This window comes from Lampetra planeri, chromosome 57 (assembly GCF_965212315.1).
Source record: "Lampetra planeri chromosome 57, kcLamPlan1.2.h2, whole genome shotgun sequence".
Lineage (NCBI taxonomy): Eukaryota > Metazoa > Chordata > Hyperoartia > Petromyzontiformes > Petromyzontidae > Lampetra > Lampetra planeri.
The window spans coordinates 2,934,440-2,954,567 of NC_136163.1; the positions used below are offsets into that span (position 1 = coordinate 2,934,440).

General features: G+C 53.2%; 1 protein-coding gene across 1 annotated transcript; it reads right to left on the reverse strand.

Annotated features, from left to right (window-relative positions):
- Window positions 1-6,584: 6,584 nt before the first annotated feature.
- Window positions 6,585-15,741, reverse strand: LOC144735800 (uncharacterized). Its single transcript, XM_078618320.1, has 5 exons — window positions 15,090-15,741; window positions 13,716-15,055; window positions 11,103-11,213; window positions 6,742-6,909; window positions 6,585-6,647 (listed from the first exon to the last, which is right to left on the reverse strand). Exons 1-5 carry the CDS (start codon window positions 15,739-15,741, stop codon window positions 6,585-6,587), a joined length of 2,334 nt encoding a protein of 777 aa, XP_078474446.1.
- Between the last annotated feature and the right edge of the window lie 4,387 nt (window positions 15,742-20,128).

Here is a 20,128-nt window from a genome sequence, read left to right on the forward strand (position 1 = left end):
GGCAACTAGACTCGCCGTGGCCACAGACACGTCCTGGGGGTGCAGCGGACGTGGTGTGCCGGGGTTCAAAGTTCATTTATTAGTACTCGTAGTTCTTTCGGTAAAGTCACGTAGGTCAAATAAAAAACTTTACCGAAAGAACTAAGAGTATGAATCCTTGCAGTCACGAAAGCTTCAAATCTAGAATTCATTTATTAGGTATAGCTCTGTGAGCCATTCGGCTCTTGAATCGGGTGCAACCGCAACAAACAAAAAAACAAAAACATGAACAAGAAAACATCTTAAAGTGACTAAGTGCAAAAAAAATCCAAGAAAAGACAGCAAAATATTGCAGAAAAAATCACCGTACACCAACAACCCTGTGCAAATATCCCAGTGGGAGATGGAGGGGGAGCGCCAAGAAACTTAAGATTAATTCCTCCGCCCATTTGAGAGGCATTAAAACGCGATCATAACGGCGATCCGTCACTGCGAGAGCCTTTGGCGCGGTTCGTTTATTATTAATAACGCGCGCGCCGAGGGGAACGCGACCCATTAACAAGAGACGGCGGCGGCGCGTTGCCAGGCGCGACGTTTGCGTTTGATTCGGGTGGAGAGAAAACAGGGGGGACATCGACATGGAGTAGGGAGAGAGGGGGTAGAGAGAGGGAGGGTAGAGAGAGGGGGGGGTAGAAAGAGGGGGTAGAGAGAGGGGGTAGAGAGAGAGGGGGGTAGAGAGAGGGGGGGTAGAGAGAGAGGGGGGTAGAGAGAGAGGGGGGGTAGAGAGAGGGGGTAGAGAGAAAACAGGGGGGACATAGACATGGAGTAGGGAGAGAGGGGGTAGAGAGAGAGGGGGGGTAGAGAAAGGGGGTAGAGAGGGGAGGTAGAGAGAGAGAGGGGGGGTAGAGAGAGAGGGGGGTAGAGAGAGGAGGTAGAGAGAGGGGGGGGTAGAGAGAGGGGGTAGAGAGAAAACAGGGGGAACATTGACATGGAGTAGGGAGAGAGGGGGTAGAGAGTGACTGTGTGAGTGGGTGAGTGACTGTGTGAGTGGGTGAGTGACTGTGTGAGTGGGTGAGTGACTGTGTGAGTGGGTGAGTGACGGTGTGAGTGGGTGAGTGACTGTGTGAGTGGGTGAGTGATTATGTGAGTGGGTGAGTGACTGTGTGAGTGGGTGAGTGACTGTGTGAGTGGGTGAGTGACTGTGTGAGTGGGTGATTGACTGTGTGAGTGGATGAGCGACTGTGTGAGTGGGTGAGTGACTGTGTGAGTGGGTGAGTGACTGTGTGAGTGGGTGAGTGACTAAGTGAGTGAGTGAGTGACTGTGTGAGTGTGTGAGTGACTGTGTGAGTGGGTGAGTGACTGTGAGTGGGTGAGTGACTGTGTGAGTGGGTGAGTGACTGTGTGAGTGGGTGAGTGACTAAGTGAGTGGGTTAGTGACTGTGTGAGTGGGTGAGTGACTGTGTGAGTGGGTGAGTGACTGTTTGAGTGGGTGAGTGACTGTGTGAGTGGGTGAGTGCCTGTGTGAGTGATTGTGTGAGTGGGTGAGTGACTGTGTGAGTGGGTGAGTGACTGTGTGAGTGGGTGAGTGACTGTGTGAGTGGGTGAGTGACGGTGTGAGTGGGTGAGTGACTGTGTGAGTGGGTGAGTGATTATGTGAGTGGGTGAGTGACTGTGTGAGTGGGTGAGTGACTGTGTGAGTGGGTGAGTGACTGTGTGAGTGGGTGATTGACTGTGTGAGTGGATGAGCGACTGTGTGAGTGGGTGAGTGACTGTGTGAGTGGGTGAGTGACTGTGTGAGTGGGTGAGTGACTAAGTGAGTGGGTGAGTGACTGTGTGAGTGTGTGAGTGACTGTGTGAGTGGGTGAGTGACTGTGAGTGGGTGAGTGACTGTGTGAGTGGGTGAGTGACTGTGTGAGTGGGTGAGTGACTAAGTGAGTGGGTTAGTGACTGTGTGAGTGGGTGAGTGACTGTGTGAGTGGGTGAGTGACTGTTTGAGTGGGTGAGTGACTGTGTGAGTGGGTGAGTGCCTGTGTGAGTGATTGTGTGAGTGGGTGAGTGACTGTGTGAGTGGGTGAGTGAATGTGTGAGTGGGTGAGTGACTGTGTGAGTGGGTGAGTGACTGTGTGAGTGGGTGAGTGTCTGTGTGAGTGGGTGAGTGGCTATGTGAGTGGGTGAGTGACTATGTGAGTGGGTGAGTGACTGTGTGAGTGGGTGAGTGACTATGTGAGTGGGTGAGTCGCTATATGGGTGGATGAGTGACTATGTGAGTGACTGTGTGAGTGACTGTGTGAGTGGGTGAGTGACTATGTAGGTGGGTGAGTGACTGTGTGAGTGGGTGAGTGACTGTGTGAGTGGGTGAGTGACTATGTGAGTGACTGTGTGAGTGGGTGAGTGACTATGTGAGTGGGTGAGTGACTGTGTGAGTGTGTGAGTGACTATGTGAGTGGGTGAGTGGGTGAGTGACTGAGTGAGTGGGTGAGTGACTGTGTGAGTGAGTGACTATGTGAGTGGATGAGTAACTGTGTGATTGGGTGAGTGACTATGTGAGTGGATGAGTGACTATGTGAGTGGGTGAGTGACTATGTGAGTGGGTGAGTGACTATGTGAGTGGGTGAGTGGGTGAGTGACTGAGTGAGTGGGTGAGTGACTGTGTGAGTGAGTGAGTGAGTGACTATGTGAGTGGATGAGTAACTGTGTGAGTGGGTGAGTGACGATGTGAGTGAGTGAGTGACTATGTGAGTGGTGAGTGACTATGTGAGTGGGTGAGTGACTATGTAAGTGGGTGAGTGACTATGTGAGTGACTGTGTGAGTGACTATCTGTGTGAGTGACTATATGAGTCTATGTGTGTACGTTGAACTTCTGTGTTACTGACCGTGCTAACTGGAGGTGCGGCGGGAAGGACAACACGCCAAACACAGAAAGCAGTTCTAAAGAAATTAGTTTTCAATCTGGATGATTCAAAGTATATTTTGCTTCTTTCGGTGAAGTCATGTAGGATAGAAAACAAAAATAAAAATTTAAAGCAAAAAACCCACGACGTTTCGGTCGCAACACAAGCGGTCTTCTTCAGGTGGCTTCCTAATAGGCGACCGAACAGAGACCATCAGCTCACTAATCACAACCCAGCCTGTGGGGTGCCACAGTGGATCGATGTTAACTACCTCGCCTGGTATACAGGAGGTCGTGGGTTAAATCCCAACCCTGACGCCTGCTGCTGTATATTTGGAGTTTGCGTGTCTCTCTCTCAATGGGTTCAATCCTAACCCTGACGCCTGCTGCTGTGTATGTGGAGTATGCGTGTCTCTCTCTCTCATCATCATCACGGTGGCTAGGAGATGTTAACTACCTCGCCTGGTACGCAGGAGGTCGTGGGTTCGATCCCAACTCTGACGCCTGCTGCTGTATATTTGGAGTTTGCGTGTCTCTCTCTCATCATCATCATCATCACGGTGGCGAGGAGATGTTACTTACCTCGCCTGGTATATAGGAGGTCATGAGTTCAATCCCAACCCTGACGCCTGCTGCTGTATATTTTGAGTTTGCGTGTCTCTCTCTCATCATCATCACGGTGGCTAGGAGATGTTAACTACCTAGCCTGGTATACAGGAGGTCGTGGGTTCAATCCCAACCCTGACGCTTGCTGCTGTATATTTGGAGTTTGCGTCTCTCTCTCTCTCCACGTAATCGCGTGGATATTTCTCCGGCTCCTCCGGGTTTTCCCTCCACAGTAAGAATCAATATCACGCGTTCAGAGTGTTTAGCCGCTATACCACGATGATGAGCCCACTTCATTGAGCAATCATCTGTGATAGCCAGGTAGCTTCTGACAAAGAATTGCTATATTGAACAGTGGAGCCTTACCTGGTCGAAAAAAAAATAGTTTAGTTTTAAATGTGAGTCTATGTGTCTCTGCCTGAGTCGATGGACCTGTAACCTGGAGGCAAACCCCAGGACCTCAGCGATGCCGACTTAGCGCCGATGACCTCTGACCCACCCGGCCACCTCTAGAACCACGTGTGTGTGTGTTTGTGTTTGAGTCCCGCGAATGATCCCGCTAATGTTTAACGCATTCATTCTCCCGTCTTGACAGATTTCTACAATGCACGATGAGCCACACAGGTAAGGGCTCAAGAGTAGTTGCCAGTCGCATAAGTTTGCTTTTGTGTCACCAGGTGATAACTGTCCATAATAGATTTCGATTTAAAGCTTCTTTCGTGACTGCAGGGATTCATCTTCTTGGTTCTTTCGGTAAAGTCAGGTAGAAGGGAAATAATAAAATGATAAAAATAAAACATAATAAAATAATTCTCACGACGTTTCGGCCACAACGCAAGCAGCCGTCCTCAGGTGAAGACCAGGTCTGTCGGGGAGACAGCGTCATTCAGACGTCATTCAGATGCTGTCTCCCCGACAGACCCGGTCTTCACCTGAGGACGGCTGCTTGCGTTGTGGCCTAAACGTCGTGAGATTTGTATTTTATTGTTTTATTTTTATTATTTTATTACTTTCCTTCTACGTGACTTTACCGAAAAAACCAAGAAGATCCATGATAGATTTCTATTTTTAATATATATGACCGAAATCAGGAGGAGGATTTCTCCACAACGCTGGCCGATCGTCTGATGATGCTGTTTGTTGTAATCACGTCACGGCGCTCGAATGGTAAATGCCGTGGTGGGTTTACTCACCAACGCACGACAACCGGTGTGGTGCCGAACGAGTAAACGAATCAATCTTGATTTGAAGCTTTCGTGACTGCAGGGATTCATCTTCTTGGTTCTTTCGGCAAAGTCACGTAGAAGGGAAGTAATAAAATAATAATAATAAAACATAATAAAATAATAAAAATAAAACATAATAAAATAATAAAAATAAAACATAATAAAATAATAATTTTATTATGTTTTATTTATATTATTTTATTACTTCCCTTCTACGTGACTTTACCGAAAGAACCAAGAATAATCAATCTTGATTTGAAGCTTTCGTGACTGCAGGAATCCATACTCTTTGGTTCTTTCGAGTAAACTAATCGGCACGTTTTTGTGTCACGTGACAAACCTTATCTAATGTTGTCCGTGTCGGGATGGCGGCGGGTTTAAACGACCACATCTGCACTTGCGTGATCTAACCCCACGAAAAAAGAACAAACCTCTGTTGTAGATAATATTGGTCGCCAAAGCCCTACTACCACTACTACTTCTACCACGTGGTGATCAGGTGATGACTTTTTTTTAATTTAAAACTTTCGTGACTGCAGGGATTCATCTTCTTGGTTCTTTCGGTAAAGTCACGTAGAAGGGAAATAATAAAATAATAAAAATAAAACATAATAAAATACAATTTGCTGTCGGAAAGACAGCGTCTGAATGATTCAGACGCTGTCTTTCTGACAGACCTGTTCTTAACCTGAGGACGGCTGCTTGCGTTGTGGCCGAAACGTCGTGAGAATTGTATTTTATTATGTTTTTTATTTTTATTTTATTATTTCCCTTCTACCTAACTTTACCGAAAGAACCAAGAAGACAGGCGATGACTCTTAGTACCGTCATAAGCCGTTAACCAGCGATTTCGTGTCACGAGGTGACTTGTCCCTTCGAATCTCCCACAATACAGCGTCTCGCCCAGTGTCAGAGAACGGCCTGCAGAAGTTGACCTCACGGAGCCACTTCTGAGACCTCAAGTAACAGTGGGCGCCAAGATGGCGAAGAGATGTTAACTACCTCGCCTGGTGTACAGGAGGTCGTGGGTTTGATCCCGACCCTGACGCCTGCTGTATATTTGGAGTTTGCGTGTCACTCTCTCTCATCATCATCACGGTGGCTAGGAGATGTTAACTACCTAGAATTAAAAGAAGTTTAATTTCCGTGCTGACTTAGAAGGGCGGCCCCGGTGTACGGAGGGGCCTGCCAGAGGAGATGGTTCACAGTTTAATAGCTGAGGATGTTGGGACATAATCCTCCGGCGACATCGACCGCCTCGTTAGCGTAGATTCATTGTCGCGCTCCGCCTAGCGAGGGGATGCGGCCGCGAAGGTGTGACGGTGTAGCGGTGTGGCGGGGTGATAGTGTAGCGGTGTGATAGTGTGACGGGGTGATCGTGTGGCGGTGTGACGGTGTAGCGGTGTGATAGTGTGGTGGTGTGGTGATGTAGCGGTGTGGCGGTGTGGAGGTGTGATAGTGTGGCGGTGTAATCTTGTGACGGTGTAGCGGTGTGGCGATGTGATAGTGTGACGGTGTAGCAGTGTGACGGTGTAGCGGTGTGGCGATGTGATAGTGTGACAGTGTAGCGGTGTGGCGATGTGATAGTGTGACGGTGTAGCGGTGTGACGGTGTAGCGGTGTGGCGGTGTGATAGTGTGACGGTGTAGCGGTGTGACGGTGTAGCGGTGTGGCGATGTGACGGTGTAGCGGTGTGATAGTGTGACGGTGTAGCGGTGTGACGATGTGACGGTGTAGCGGTGTGGCGATGTGATAGTGTGACGGTGTGACGGTGTAGCGGTGTGGCGGTGTGATAGTGTGGCGGTGTAGCGTAGCGGTGTAGCGGTGTAGCGGTGTGACGGTGGGTAGCGGTGTAGCGGTGTGACGGTGAGCGTCGCACTGGGCTAGGAGCCCGCCCGTGACTCTCCCATCCCACGAGCCCCAGCCGCTCCATTCAAACGTCTCGTCTGGACACGTGGGCACGACGCGTCAGCGACACGTGGGCACGACACGTGGGCACGACGCGTCAGCGACGCGTCAGCATCGCGCTCGACCAGCGACCCAGAGGTCGCCGGTTCGACTCCGGCTCCCGGACAACGGCAGTTCAAGCGACGGTGCCAACTTTCCCAAATCGCCACCGCCGCCGCCACCGTCGCCACTGTCCACCCAGCGGTCGGTGCACGCCGGTTCATCACGGCACGGACAACGCGCATTGACCATGTGCTGTGTCTGCGCCCAGGGACGGCAAGGAGGTGGAGTGCGGACACAAGGACGCCACCGTGCAGACGTCAGCAGGCGGCCTCCCGCATCTAGCAGGTAACATCCTAGAACAGGCCTTCGTGCCTCCCCGGTGGCGATGTTTACACACCGACTCTCGTTCGAGGCTGAGTCGACCTCGGAGAGAGCCGGGACCAGTAGAGATGATCGTCACCGGGATTGGTCGTGAGCGGGAGTCGAACTCGTGCGGCCGGGTTCGTAGCGCAGCGCGCTAACCGCTGCACTAGCGCTCCCCACACACACACACAGAGACACACACACACGCAGACACACACACGCATACACACACACACACACGCAGAAACATACACACACACACGCAGAAACACACACACAGAAACACACACACAGATACATACACACAGAAACACACACACAGAGAAACATACACACATGCAGACACACACACAGAAACACACGCACAGAAACATACACACACACGCAGACACACACACAGAAGCACACACACACAGAAACACACACACGCAGACACATACACAGAAATACACAGAGAAACATACACACACATGCAGACACACACAGAAACATACACACAGAAACATACACACACACGCAGACACACGCAGACACACACGCAGACACATCAATACCCCGCCATTCGCCACTAAGTAGCGGTGACGTCACCACGGCGTCTGTGCCAGGCCAGGTGCACCTTGAGGCCACGTGAAGTGTCTAAGTGCTCGCTGCTGACAACAGGAGGTCACGGGACAGACCCAGCAGGTGCCATGGGTTGGCTGACTGAGACGACTGGCAGACGCACCTGCTGTACCCCCGACTGTGCCCCACACAAAGAGAAAAAACAAAGATCCCCCGTATAGCCTTCACATACTGTAGGGGCAAGTGCTGTTAGCGAGCACCTATGAAGGCCGGCACGGCACACGAGGAGGTGGGTGGCCAACACCACGCCCGGCCGCCTTTGTCTCCCCAGTGGCGATGTTTACACACCGCACCAGGTACTTATTTGAGGCTGAGTCGACCTAGGTGAGGCCCAGGACCGGTTCAGATAATCGTCACCGTGTCGCCGGGTTCGTAGCGCAGCGTAGCGCTAAGCGCTGCGCCACCGCTCCCACACACACACACCATGATAAGACTCGCCCTCCGACTTTACATTTAAAATACACAGGCGAACACAGCGCGTATTGTAGTCCGTGGAAGGCGGTATAATTATAATCATCGCCATCGTCGCATCAAATGACTTCAAATGACTTCGCGGGCCACGGATTTTTGGTTTACCGCCGACACTTTCAAGAGGGCAAAAACTCGTCACGGTTGCGATTTGGCAGCCTAATTCGGCTGTAATGTAGTAGTCGTATGATGATCAATTATTCTGTTACTATTATCAGTACTAAATGATGCGTGGTGTCCAGATTGAACAGGAGATGGGGGGGAGGTGGGGGGGGAGGTGGGAGGGAGGGGGGGAGGTGGTGGTGGGGGGGAGGTGGGGGGGTGGTGGGGGAGGTGGGGGGGGTGGTGGGGGAGGTGGTGGGGGGGAGAAATGGAGGGGAGGTGGGAGGGGAAGGTGGAGGGGAAGGTAGGGGGGGGTGGTGGGAGGGAGGGGGGGAGGTGGTGGTGGGGGGGAGGTAGGGGGGTGGTGGGGGAGGTGGTGGTGGGGGAAATGGAGGGGAGGTGGGAGGGGAAGGTGGAGGGGAAGGTAGGGGGGGAGGTGGGGGGGGGAGGTGGGGTGGGTGGTGGGGGGGAGGGGGGGTGTAGGTGGGGGGGAAGGTTGGGAGGGGTGGTGGGGGGGAGGTGGGGGGGGTGGTGGGGGAGGTGGTGGGGGGGAAGTGGAGGGGAGCTGGGAGGGGAAGGTGGGGGGGGAGGTAGGGCGGGTGGTGGGGGGGGAGGGGGGGTGTAGGTGGGGGGGGGAGGTTGGGAGGCGGGGTGGGGGGGGGAGGTGGGGGGGGGTGGTGAGTGGGGTGGTGGGGAGGAGGGGGAGGTGGGGGGGTGTAGGTGAGGGGGGAGGTTGGGGGAGGTTGGGGGTGGTGGGGGGCGTCATCAGCTGTAGGGAACCCGCCCCATCCATCTCCCTGACCACTCACGGGGGGTCATCACCGCGTCTCACTGAAGACGTCTTGACGGGTCGTTAGTGACACGCACACACTGCCGTCGGCACGACCCCTTACTCCACCCTCCCACACCCCAACCCACACCCCCCACACCCTCCACTCCTCCACCCAGTTGACCCAGAAGGGGTCAACTTTCACACAGCAGCAGTTTGCGCTGTTGCCACTTTGCACGTGCACGGAGTGCGTGGCGGCTCCGAGGGCGAGCAGACTCAACGTGAGCAGCCTTGTGGTTTCAGTGGATGGGTTGGGTGAGTGAGCGAGTGATTATGAGCGAGTGAGTGGGTGAGTGATTGTGGGTGCGTGAGTGAGTGATTGTAAGTGAGTGATTGGGTGGGTGGGTGAGTGAGTGGGTGATTGATTGTGAGCAAGTGATTATGAGCGAGTGAGTGGGTGAGTGATTGTGGGTGCGTGAGTGATTGTGATTGTAAGTGAGTGATTGGGTGGGCGGGTGAGTGAGTGGGTGATTGATTGTGAGCGAGTGATTATGAGCGAGTGAGTGGGTGAGTGATTGTGGGTGCGTGAGTGATTGTGAGTGACTGATTGAGTGGGCGGGTGAGTGATTGGGTGATTGATTGTGAGCGAGTGATTATGAGCGAGTGAGTGGGTGAGTGATTGTGGGTGCGTGAGTGATTGTGAGTGACTGATTGAGTGGGCGGGTGAGTGATTGGGTGATTGATTGTGAGCGAGTGAGTGGGTGAGTGAGTGGGTGAGTGATTGTGGGTGCGTGAGTGATTGTGAGTGACTGATTGAATGGGCGGGTGAGTGAGTGGGTGATTGATTGTGAGCGAGTGAGTGGGTGAGTGATTGTGAGTGGGTGAGTGATTGTGGGTGCGTGAGTGATTGTGAGTGACTGATTGAATGGGCGGGTGAGTGAGTGGGTGATTGATTGTGAGCGAGTGAGTGGGTGAGTGATTGTGAGTGGGTGAGTGATTGTGGGTGCGTGAGTGATTGAGAGTGACTGATTGAGTGGGCGGGTGAGTGAGTGGGTGATTGATTGTGAGCGAGTGAGTGGGTGAGTGATTGTGAGTGAGCGGGTGAGTGAGTGATTGTGGGTGACTGATTGAGTGGGCGGGTGAGTGAGTGGTGGTGGTGAAAGTATTTTGCTTTAGTACGGCTGATGTAGTTGGAGAGAAACAATTTAACATTCAAGTGGGTTAAGCCAGACAACTGCATCAGGAGCAGCGGAGTGTATCATCGCTGCGATGTCTCCTTTGTATTTGTGGATTGGAGATTGCGTCATACGTTATGAAATCTGTTCTGGATGATCGCAGTCGCACCACTCCTGGAGAGTTTTTAATTTTCTATTTGTGCATCAGCTATCCGCATCTGCAGCCTGGTTTGTGTGCTGGGTGCGATTTAGGGTGGACCATGATTTGAAGCTTTCGTGACTGCAAGGATTCATATTCTTAGGTTTTTTCGGTAAAGTCACGTAGGTAAATAAATAAATAATACAGCTAAATTTATTAATGTTACAAATATACCCCACCCTCAACCAGTATATATACAAATACTGTGTTCTTGGAATTTCTCTCACTTGATACAGCTATCGTGCTGTGACGGTTCCACCTGAAGACGGAAGCTTGTGTTGCCTCCGAAACGTCGTGATTTTTATTTTATTTTTATTTTACTTTTATTAATTTTAATTTTTTTACCTACGTGACTTTACCGAAAAAACCTAAGAATATGGTGGACCATGAGCATATTGGAACAGCAAACCCAGGGGAGTTCTGTGTTGGTTCTTTCACAACAAGGTGTCTGTGAGTTATTTTGAACTCCATTCAGCTATCCAAGCTTCACCGGGGGGTTGAAGTCGCATCGTTGTAGGTGAAGCGCCGTGGGTCCTAAAGGGCTTGCCGCGTGACTTCAAGCGATGGCGAGGGACGTTGTTGAGGTCCCGATGATTGAGAAGGGGCTGTCCGGTGGGTTGCAGCGTTGGGGGAGAGATTTGGTGACAGCACGGGCAGCCCCAGGGTGTCGGGGTCGACTGGAGGGTTCAGTTGGACATCATCGAGTCGAGTGGTGACTCCCTCTGGTCCATGCTGGTGCACAGTATTCGGCTACACAAGCGCCATCGTTGATGCCCCTAGCACTGAGGGTGCTCGCCAGTTGCTGGATCTTGGTCTTGGTGGCCTCCTGTTTCAGGTGGTCATGGAAGGTTGGCGTCGGGTCCAGCTTCACGGCGAGATAGGTCGGAGCGGGGTCGTGTCGCACGGTGTTGCCGCAGAAGGTCACTTTCGCTGTGTGCTTGGCGCCCTTACTATCAAGATGAAATGCAGTGGCTGTTGTTTACTGGGGATTTGGCTTGAGCCTCCATTTCCGGAAATATTCCCCCATGGTGTTTAGGTCTTGATTCAGAGTGGATTTGAGGTCCTTACAAGTTGCCGCTGTCTCCCACACGGCTGGAGGAGGAGTCCGGCGAGTGACGTTCACGGGAGCGGTGACCGCCGTCGCGGCGATGGAAGTGCGGAAAAAAAATCGTCCCGCAGGGCGACCTCTGCGTCGACCTCATGCCTCGTCGCGCCCCGGTATCCCGCGCCCTGGCACTCTTCAGCCAAACCCACGCCGTTAAGATCTGGGCCCCCCCACCCACCCACCCACCTCCCTCCCCTCCTCTCCCCCCACCATAACCAAAGAGAAAAAAAAATCGAGGTTTTGACACCTTGCTTCCTCGGTGGGGGGAGGGAGCCTCACATCTCGTGCGACGGCCGATGATGAATCTCTCGCCGCCGCCGTCACCGCCGCCGTCACCGCTGCCGCCGTCGCGCGAGAAATCCACCAGCGTCCCCGGGTGGCCTCCAGGCGGTTTGACGAGACAGATTATAGCGGTGGTGGTGGCGGTGGTGGTGGCGGTGGCGGTGGTGGTGGCGGTGGTGGTGGCGGCGGTGGTGGTGGCGGTGGTGGTGGCGGCAGTGGTGGTGGCGGTAGTAGTAGCGGTGGTGGTGGCGGTGGTGGTGGTAGTGGTGGTGGTGGTGACGGTGGTGGTGGCGGTGGTGGTGGCGGCAGTGGTGGTGGCGGTAGTAGTGGCGGTGGTGGTGGCGGTGGTGGTGGTGGCGGTGGTGGTGGCAGTGGTGGTGGCGGCGGTGGTGGTGGTGGCGGTGGTGGTGGCGGTGGTGGTGGCGGCGGTGGTGGTGGTGGTAGTAGTGGCGGTGGTGGTGGTGGTGGCGGTGGTGGCGGTGGTGGTGGCGGTGGTAGTAGTGGCGGTGGTGGTGGTGGCGGTGGTGGTGGTGGCGGCGGTGGCGGTGGCGGTGGTGGCAGTGGTGGTGGTGGCGGTGGTGGTGGTGGTGGTGGCGGTGGTAGTAGTGGCGGTGGTGGTGGTGGCGGCGGTGGTAGTAGTGGCCGTGGTGGTGGCGGTGGTGGCGGTGGTGGTGGTGGCGGCGGTGGTAGTAGTGGCGGTGGTTGTGGCGGTGGCAGGAGTGGTGGTGGTGGTAGTGGCAGTGGTGGTGGTGGTGGCGGTGGTGGTGGCGGTGGCAGGAGTGGTGGTGGTGGTGGCATGCGAGAGCTCTGACGGTGCTTGAGTGCGCAGTGTGAATGATGGCGCTGCTCACAACCCCCTCGTTATTGTTTGTCCTCTGCCGCCAGTCCTCGGTGTTGATGTGCACAGCCGCGTCACAAATCCCTCCACGCTGTTTGTTTTATGTTCACGATATTTTTGTGTGGAGACTTTCATTTTATTTTAACCTTTTATTTTTTACTCGATATTTTTGTGCTTATTTTCCTAGTCAGTAAATTTTAGTGGGTTTCTTTTTTACATTCACATCCCAATATTAACTTATTTTATTAATATTAATTTTTAATTCTTAATTTTTTTTTTCATCTTTCTTCCAACTCCTCTCGTAGTTACGATCTCACGCGTCGTATTGCCCCCGTGCCTTGCTCAATCCGCTGCTGGACGAAGGACCTCCCCGGGGATCTGTATGCCGCCCAGAGCCGTGTGTGAGGGCTAGGCTCCCTCCCCCCACCATTGCCCATAGACTCTTTAAGGGGCCCACCGTTTCCGGGGAATTCCCCGCGGGTGCATCGGTGCGTCTCTTGAAATGTTGAGTGGTCCTTGAGTTTCTTGTTTGACCGAATTCGAGGCTAAATATCTCCCCTTGTTTTCGTCGGTTGCCCACTCCCCCCAGAGGTGTCTTCAAGAGCCTCAGAGGCGCCTCCCAAATGGGACCGTTGATCCTTCTCCTTCGCCTGGCTGATGCCAGCGAGGCAATTCCACGTGCTCATGGCAAGGCAGAGTGGAATGTCTGTCCGTACGGTGACGATTACTTGACCACGTGGGCCTGACAACGAGAGTGTTTGCGGCCCCCGGGTGATGATGGCTTAACCAATCACAGAGATGCGATGATGAATGGTGATGATGATGATCGTGAAAATTACGATTAAAAAATTACGATCTTGATGATTTCCATGCAAACGATGATGAAGTGAGGTTTAGCAATAAAAGGATGGGAATGGCATCAAATGATGATGATGATGATAACAATGATGATAATGACTGATTATTGTGGTGGTGATGATGATGATGACAGTTGAGAGATCGTTGTTATTGACCGACCCGCTCCGCTTCCCACGGTGCCCTGGGACCCCGTAGGCTGTCCACACTCAACCCCTCGCGATCTTAACCCCCCGCCTCATCCTCCCCGCAGGAACTACACGAGAATCGCCGCCTCCATATCTCACCGGGCCGCCCCCAGCCGCCCCCGAAGCCGGTAAACTCACGACACCGCCGCCGGTGACCTTGACCGGAACCACGACCCCCCCGGGGGTCACCGGCTCTATCCTCTCGACAGCCGTGAGGGTCGTGACCACTGCATTTGCCGGGTTTTTCGCCACGACGATAGAAACGCCGACGGTGGTGGCGCCCGCCGCTGTTGGGAACGCCGGGACGCCAGCGCCGCCCAAGGTCACCGGTGCCGCAGCTGAACAGGGTGATGCCGCGGCCGAAGAATCTGAAGAGGATGGTGCCGCCGCTGAAGAGGGTGGTAGTGCAGTTGAAGAGGGCGGTAGTGTAGCTGAAGAGGGCGGTAGTGCAGCTGAAGGGGGCAGTAGTGCAGCTAAAGAGGTTTGTAGTGTGTCTGAAGAGGGCGGTAGTGCAGCTGAAAAGGATGGTGCCGCAGCTGAAGAGGGTGGTGCCACAGCCGAAGAATCTGAAGAGGGTGGTGCCACAGCCGAAGAATCTGAAGAGGGTGGTGCCGCCGCTGAAGAGGGCGGTAGTGCAGCTGAAGTGGGCGGTAGTGCAGTTGAAGGGGGTGGTGCCACAGCTGAAGAGGGCAGTAGTGCAGTTGAAGAGGGTGGTGCTACAGCTGGAGAGGATGGTTCTGGAGCTGTGGGGAGTACTGTTGCTGAAGAGGGCGGTAGCGCCGTTGAAGACGGTGTTAGTGTAGTTGGAGAGGGCAGTAGCGCTACTGAAGAGGTCGGTAGTGCAGCTAAAGATGGTGGTAGTGCCGCTGAAGAAGACAGTAGCACAGTTGAAGAGGGTGGTAGTGCACCTGCTGAGGGCGGTAGTGCAGCTATAGGGGGCAGTAGTGCAGATGAAGAGGGCGGTAGTGTATTTGAGGAGAGCGGTAGTGCAGCTAAAGAGGGTGATAGTGTGTCTGAAGAGGGCGGTAGTGCAGTTAAAGAGGGTGGTAGTGCGTCTGAAGAGGGTGGTAGTGCGTCTGAAGAGGGCGGTAGTGCAGCTAAAGAGGGCGGTAGTGCAGCTAAAAAGGGTGGTGCCGCAGCCGAAGAATCTGAAGAGGGTGGTGCCGCAGCTGAAGAGGACGGTGCCGTCGCTGAAGAGGGCGCTAGTGCAGTTGAAGAGGGTGATGCCACAGTTGGAGAGGATGGTGCTACAGCTGATGAAGGTGGTGCTACAGCTGGAGAGGGTGGTGTCACAGTTGAAGAGAGTGGTATCACAGCTGTAGAGGGTGGTTCTGGAGCTGTGGGGAGTACTGTTGCTGAAGAGGGCGGTAGCGCCGTTGAAGACGGTGTTAGTGTAGTTGGAGAGGGCAGTAGCGGTACCAAAGAGGTCGGTAGTGCAGCTGAAGAGGGTGGTAGCGCCGCTGAAGACAGTACCACAGCTAAAGGGGGTGGTGCTGCAGCTAAAGAGGATGGTGCCGCAGCCGAAGAATCTGAAGAGGGTGGTGCCGTAGCTGAAGAGGGTGGTGCTACAGCTGGAGAGGATGGTGTCGCAGTTGAAGAGGGCAGTAGCACCGCTGAAGAGGGTCGTGCCGCATCTGAAGAGAGTGGTACCGCAGCTGAAGAGGGTGGTGCTACAGCTGGAGAGGATGGTGCTACAGCTGGAGAGGATGGTGTCGCAGTTGAAGAGGGCAGTAGCACCGCTGAAGAGGTTCGTGCCGCAGCTGAAGAGAGTGGTACCGCAGCTGGAGAGGGTGGTTCTGGAGCTGAAGAGGGTAGTTCTGGAGCTGAGGGGAGTACAGTTGCTGAAGAGGGCGGTAGCGCCGTTGAAGACGCTGTTAGTGTAGTTGGAGAGGGCAGTAGCGGTACCAAAGAGGTCGGTAGTGCAGCTGACGAGGGTGGTAGCGCCGCTGAAGAGGGTGGTAGTGCCGCTGAAGAGGGCAGCATCGCCGCTGAAGAAGGCGGTAGTGCAGCCGAGGCGTCGGGGAAGGGTGATGTCGGTGGCAGTGGGAACGCCTCTTCCTCCAACGAGATCATCGGCAGCGCGGCCGGGCCTGGCACGGTAAAACACGCTCGCTACCAATGACATCAACACCACCAGCCGTGGTCTATCCACTACTGGAAGAAGGCCTCTTCGAGGCACGGACATCCCTCGCGGCAAATGCCGTCACACTCCATCTGCACGCGAGGTTTAATCCATCGCTTCACCCCGACTGCAGTGTAGGCAGGAGCTCAGGTGGGATAGGCATTAACAAGACGTGTCCCTGGTATCAAGTAAGGTTGAATACAGTGTGTGCTGACCGTTGCACAATGCCGGCATCTGCAGCTTTGTATGCCGTGTAAATATAAAACTAAGGCCCACTGCGCTTTGTAGCTCTGTTTCAGAAGCGACCAGGCTGTCGCAAATGATAACTCGACGAAGTGGCTTAACACCATCACGTCACGTTGATTCTAAACGTGGGGCGAAAAATCCTGGAGGACCCGTAAAAAAATCCACGTGACCGTGGGGAGAGAGAGACACGAAAATTACAAATATGCAGGCATCAGGGTCGGGATTGAACCCACGGCCTCCTGTATACCAGGCAATGGATAGATAATAAGCCATGAGATGGACGTCATGGGCTTGTTGGGTTTGAATTAGCAAAGTATTGAGCAGATTTGCCAACAATTATTTTATGGATGAGCAGGGCCCGATGTAGATTTCTTCTTGCACCAAGTGATGTGAAATCGTATTTAAATAGAGGTTACAATGGTGGATCCTGTACGGTACATCCAGTGCAAAGCACAGAGCAGAATGGTGAAGCGCATTTAGTATGTTTAGCGATGAATCAGTAGCTGATCTGCAAGCGGCGTCACAGTCGTCAAAAAGTGGCAGAGTGATAGCTTCAACAATTTGCAGGCGCAATCAAAACAGGATATGTCCACAATTCTGTCTGTCGCCTGATGATGCTGGTTGTTGCAATTACCGGCGAAACGTCAAGGCTACTCGAATTGTAAACGTTGTTGTGGGTTTACTCTACGACACACAACCGCTTAGTGCTGAACTAGTCACGAATTGGGCAGTTTTGTTTCCGTAACAAACCTTACTAATCGGTGGTGGCCGATTGAACGACCAGATTTATATATTTACGTGATCTAACCGGAAAAAATAATAACCTCACTTATGGATAACATTTGGTTGTGAAAGCCGTACACTACTACTACTGTTGCTACGTTCTTTTGGTAAAGTCACGTATAAAGAGAAAAGAATAAATTAAATACTAGCATACGACATTTTCATTGCAACACAAGCAATCATCATCAGGTGTAAATGAAATAGAAACACAAATCTAGTATTTACATTTCTAAGTATACTAGATTTGTGTTTCCATTTCATTTATACCTGATGATGATTGCTTGTGTTGCAATCGAAACATCGTATGCTAGTATTTAATTTATTATTTTCTCTTTATACGTGACTTTACCGAAAGAACCAAAGAGTAATTCCTGCAGTCACGAAAGCTCCAAATTAAGTTGTTTTCTGTTGCTACGTGTTAAACTGCAAAAACAGCGTTTGATTTCTGTTTAAGAAAAAACTATTCGTGACCGGCGCCTCGTTCGCGCTGTGTGGCGTTGTGTTTGGGCAACGTGGGGGCCGGCGGTGGCGTCCCGCAGGAGCCGGCTCTTCCCAACGCCGTTCCGGAGCACCCCCTGGTGCAGGTGGTGGAGTTCAGCGTGCGCGTGACCCAGCCGGTGCCCTGCGTGGCTCCGCCCAGCTCCACGCAGCTCCACCGGATCACCGAGCAACTCCGACGCAAGGTGCGCTCGCGGCCGCGAGTACGCACGCTTTACCCTACCGCTGCCGCCACCACCGCCGCCGCCGCCACTGCGTGCGCGCGTGCGACCTGCGGTGTCAAAAAGAAATTTATTTCAGCCGGAACGGTCTGGAACGGTCCGAAACGTCGAAACGTCGGAACGTCGGAACAGTCAGCACGGACCGGACCAGTCGGGAATGTCAGAACATTGGCACGGTCTGGAACAGTTGGGAATGTCGGAACATTGGCACGGTCTGGAACAGTCGGGAATGTCGGAACATTGGCACGGTTTGGAACAGTCGGGAATGTCGGAACATTGGCACGGTCTGGAACAGTCGGGAATGTCGGAACATTGGCACGGTCTGGAACAGTCGGGAATGTTGGAACATTGGCACGGTCTGGAACAGTCGAGAATGTCAGAACATTGCCACAGTCTGGAACAGTCGGGAATGTCAGAACATTGGCACGGTCTGGAACAGTCGGGAATGTCAGAACATTGGCACAGTCTGGAACAGTCGGGAATGTCAGAACATTGGCACGGTCTGGAACAGTCGGGAATGTCGGAACATTGGCACGGTCTGGAACAGTCGGGAATGTCGGAACATTGGCACGGTCTGGAACAGTCGGGAATGTCGGAACATTGGCACGGTCTGGAACAGTCGGGAATGTCAGAACATTGCCACAGTCTGGAACAGTCGGGAATGTCAGAACATTGGCACGGTCTGGAACAGTCGGGAATGTCAGAACATTGGCACAGTCTGGAACAGTCGGGAATGTCGGAACATTGGCACGGTCTGGAACAGTCGGGAATGTCAGACCATTGGCACGGTCTGGAACAGTCGGGAATGTTGGAACATTGGCACGGTCTGGAACAGTCGGGAATGTCGGAACATTGGCACGGACCGGAACAGTCGGGAATGTCGGAACATTGGCACGGTCTGGAACAGTCGGGAATGTCAGAACATTGGCATGGTCTGGAACAGTCGGGAATGTTGGAACATTGGCACGGTCCGGAACAGTCGGGAATGTCGGAACATTAGCACGGTCTGGAACAGTCGGGAATGTCAGAACATTGGCACGGACCGGAACAGTCGGGAATGTCGGAACATTGGCACGGACCGGAACAGTCGGGAATGTCGGAACATTGGCACGGTCTGGAACAGTCGGGAATGTCGGAACATTGGCACGGACCGGAACAGTCGGGAATGTCGGAACATTGGCACGGTCTCGAACAGTCGGGAATGTCGGAACATTGGCACGGTCTGGAACAATCGGGAATGTCAGAACATTGGCACGGACCGGAACAATCGGGAATGTCGGAACATTGGCACGGACCGGAACAGTCGGGAATGTCGGAACATTGGCACGGACCGGAACAGTCGGGAATGTCGGAACATTGGCACGGTCTGGAACAGTCGGGAATGTCAGAACATTGGCACGGACCGGAACAGTCGGGAATGTCGGAACATTGGCACGGTCTGGAACAGTCCAGAATGTCAGAACATTGGCACGGACCGGAACAGTCCGGAATGTCAGAACATTGGCACGGTCCGGAACAGTCCGGATTGTCAGAACATTGGCACGGTCCGGAACAGTCCGGAATGTCGGCATGATCCGGAACGCCGGCGGCAGTCCGGAACGCCAGAACAGTCCGGAATACTAGAACGGTCTGGAACGCCGGAACGGTCTGGAATGTCGGTACGGTCCGGCAACGGTCCTGAACGCCAAAACGATCCAGAAACGTCCGGAACGCCGGAACGCCAGAACATCGTTCCGGGAATTATTTTGGCACCCGGCTGCATCCATCTTCCCTTGTGGTTTGCTACAAACCACCCATTCATAGGACTAGAGGGAGAATAACGTAGGAATATTATGGATATGGAAATGTTTTTAACTCTAGTGGTAGTGCCGTATGCCGATAATCCCTACTCTGAGCCAGCCTTGCAGCATCGTGGACAACATCGATTCAGAAACGTAGCACTCGAGGAAAATGAACTACTATTTTAATTAATAGGTGGAAACTTATAGCTAGCAGCCAAGTTTCTTAAACGCGTGGCGTTGATTCCAAATGTGGAGGGAAAAACGGGAAGACCCGGAGAGAAATCCACGCTGTACCACGGGGAGAGATCGAACCCACGACCTCCTGTATACCTGTCGAGGTAGTTAACATCTTCGAGCCACCGTGATGATGGTGAGAGAGAGAGAGAGATGCAAACTCCAAACATAGAGCAGGCGTCAAGGTCGGGACCGGACCCATGACCTCCTGCGTACCAGGCGAGGGAGGTAACACCTCGCCAGGATGGCGAGTCCAGTGTGATACCGACCGCTATACCACTTCCGTGGTAACAGTGCCTCTAATTACCACGGTTGGCTACGTACGGTGCGAAAGAAGTTCAACATACATACATAGACTCACACAGTCACTCACCCACTCACACAGTCACTCACCAACTCACACAGTCACTCACCTACTGACATAGTCACTCACCCATTCACACAGTCACTCACCCACTCACAGTCACTCACCCACTCACACAGTCACTCACCCACTCACACAGACACTCACCCACTCACACAGTCACACAGACACTCACCCACTCACATTGCCACTCACCCACTCACATAGCCACTCACTTAGCCACTCAACCACTCACATAGTCACTCACCCACTCACATAGTCAC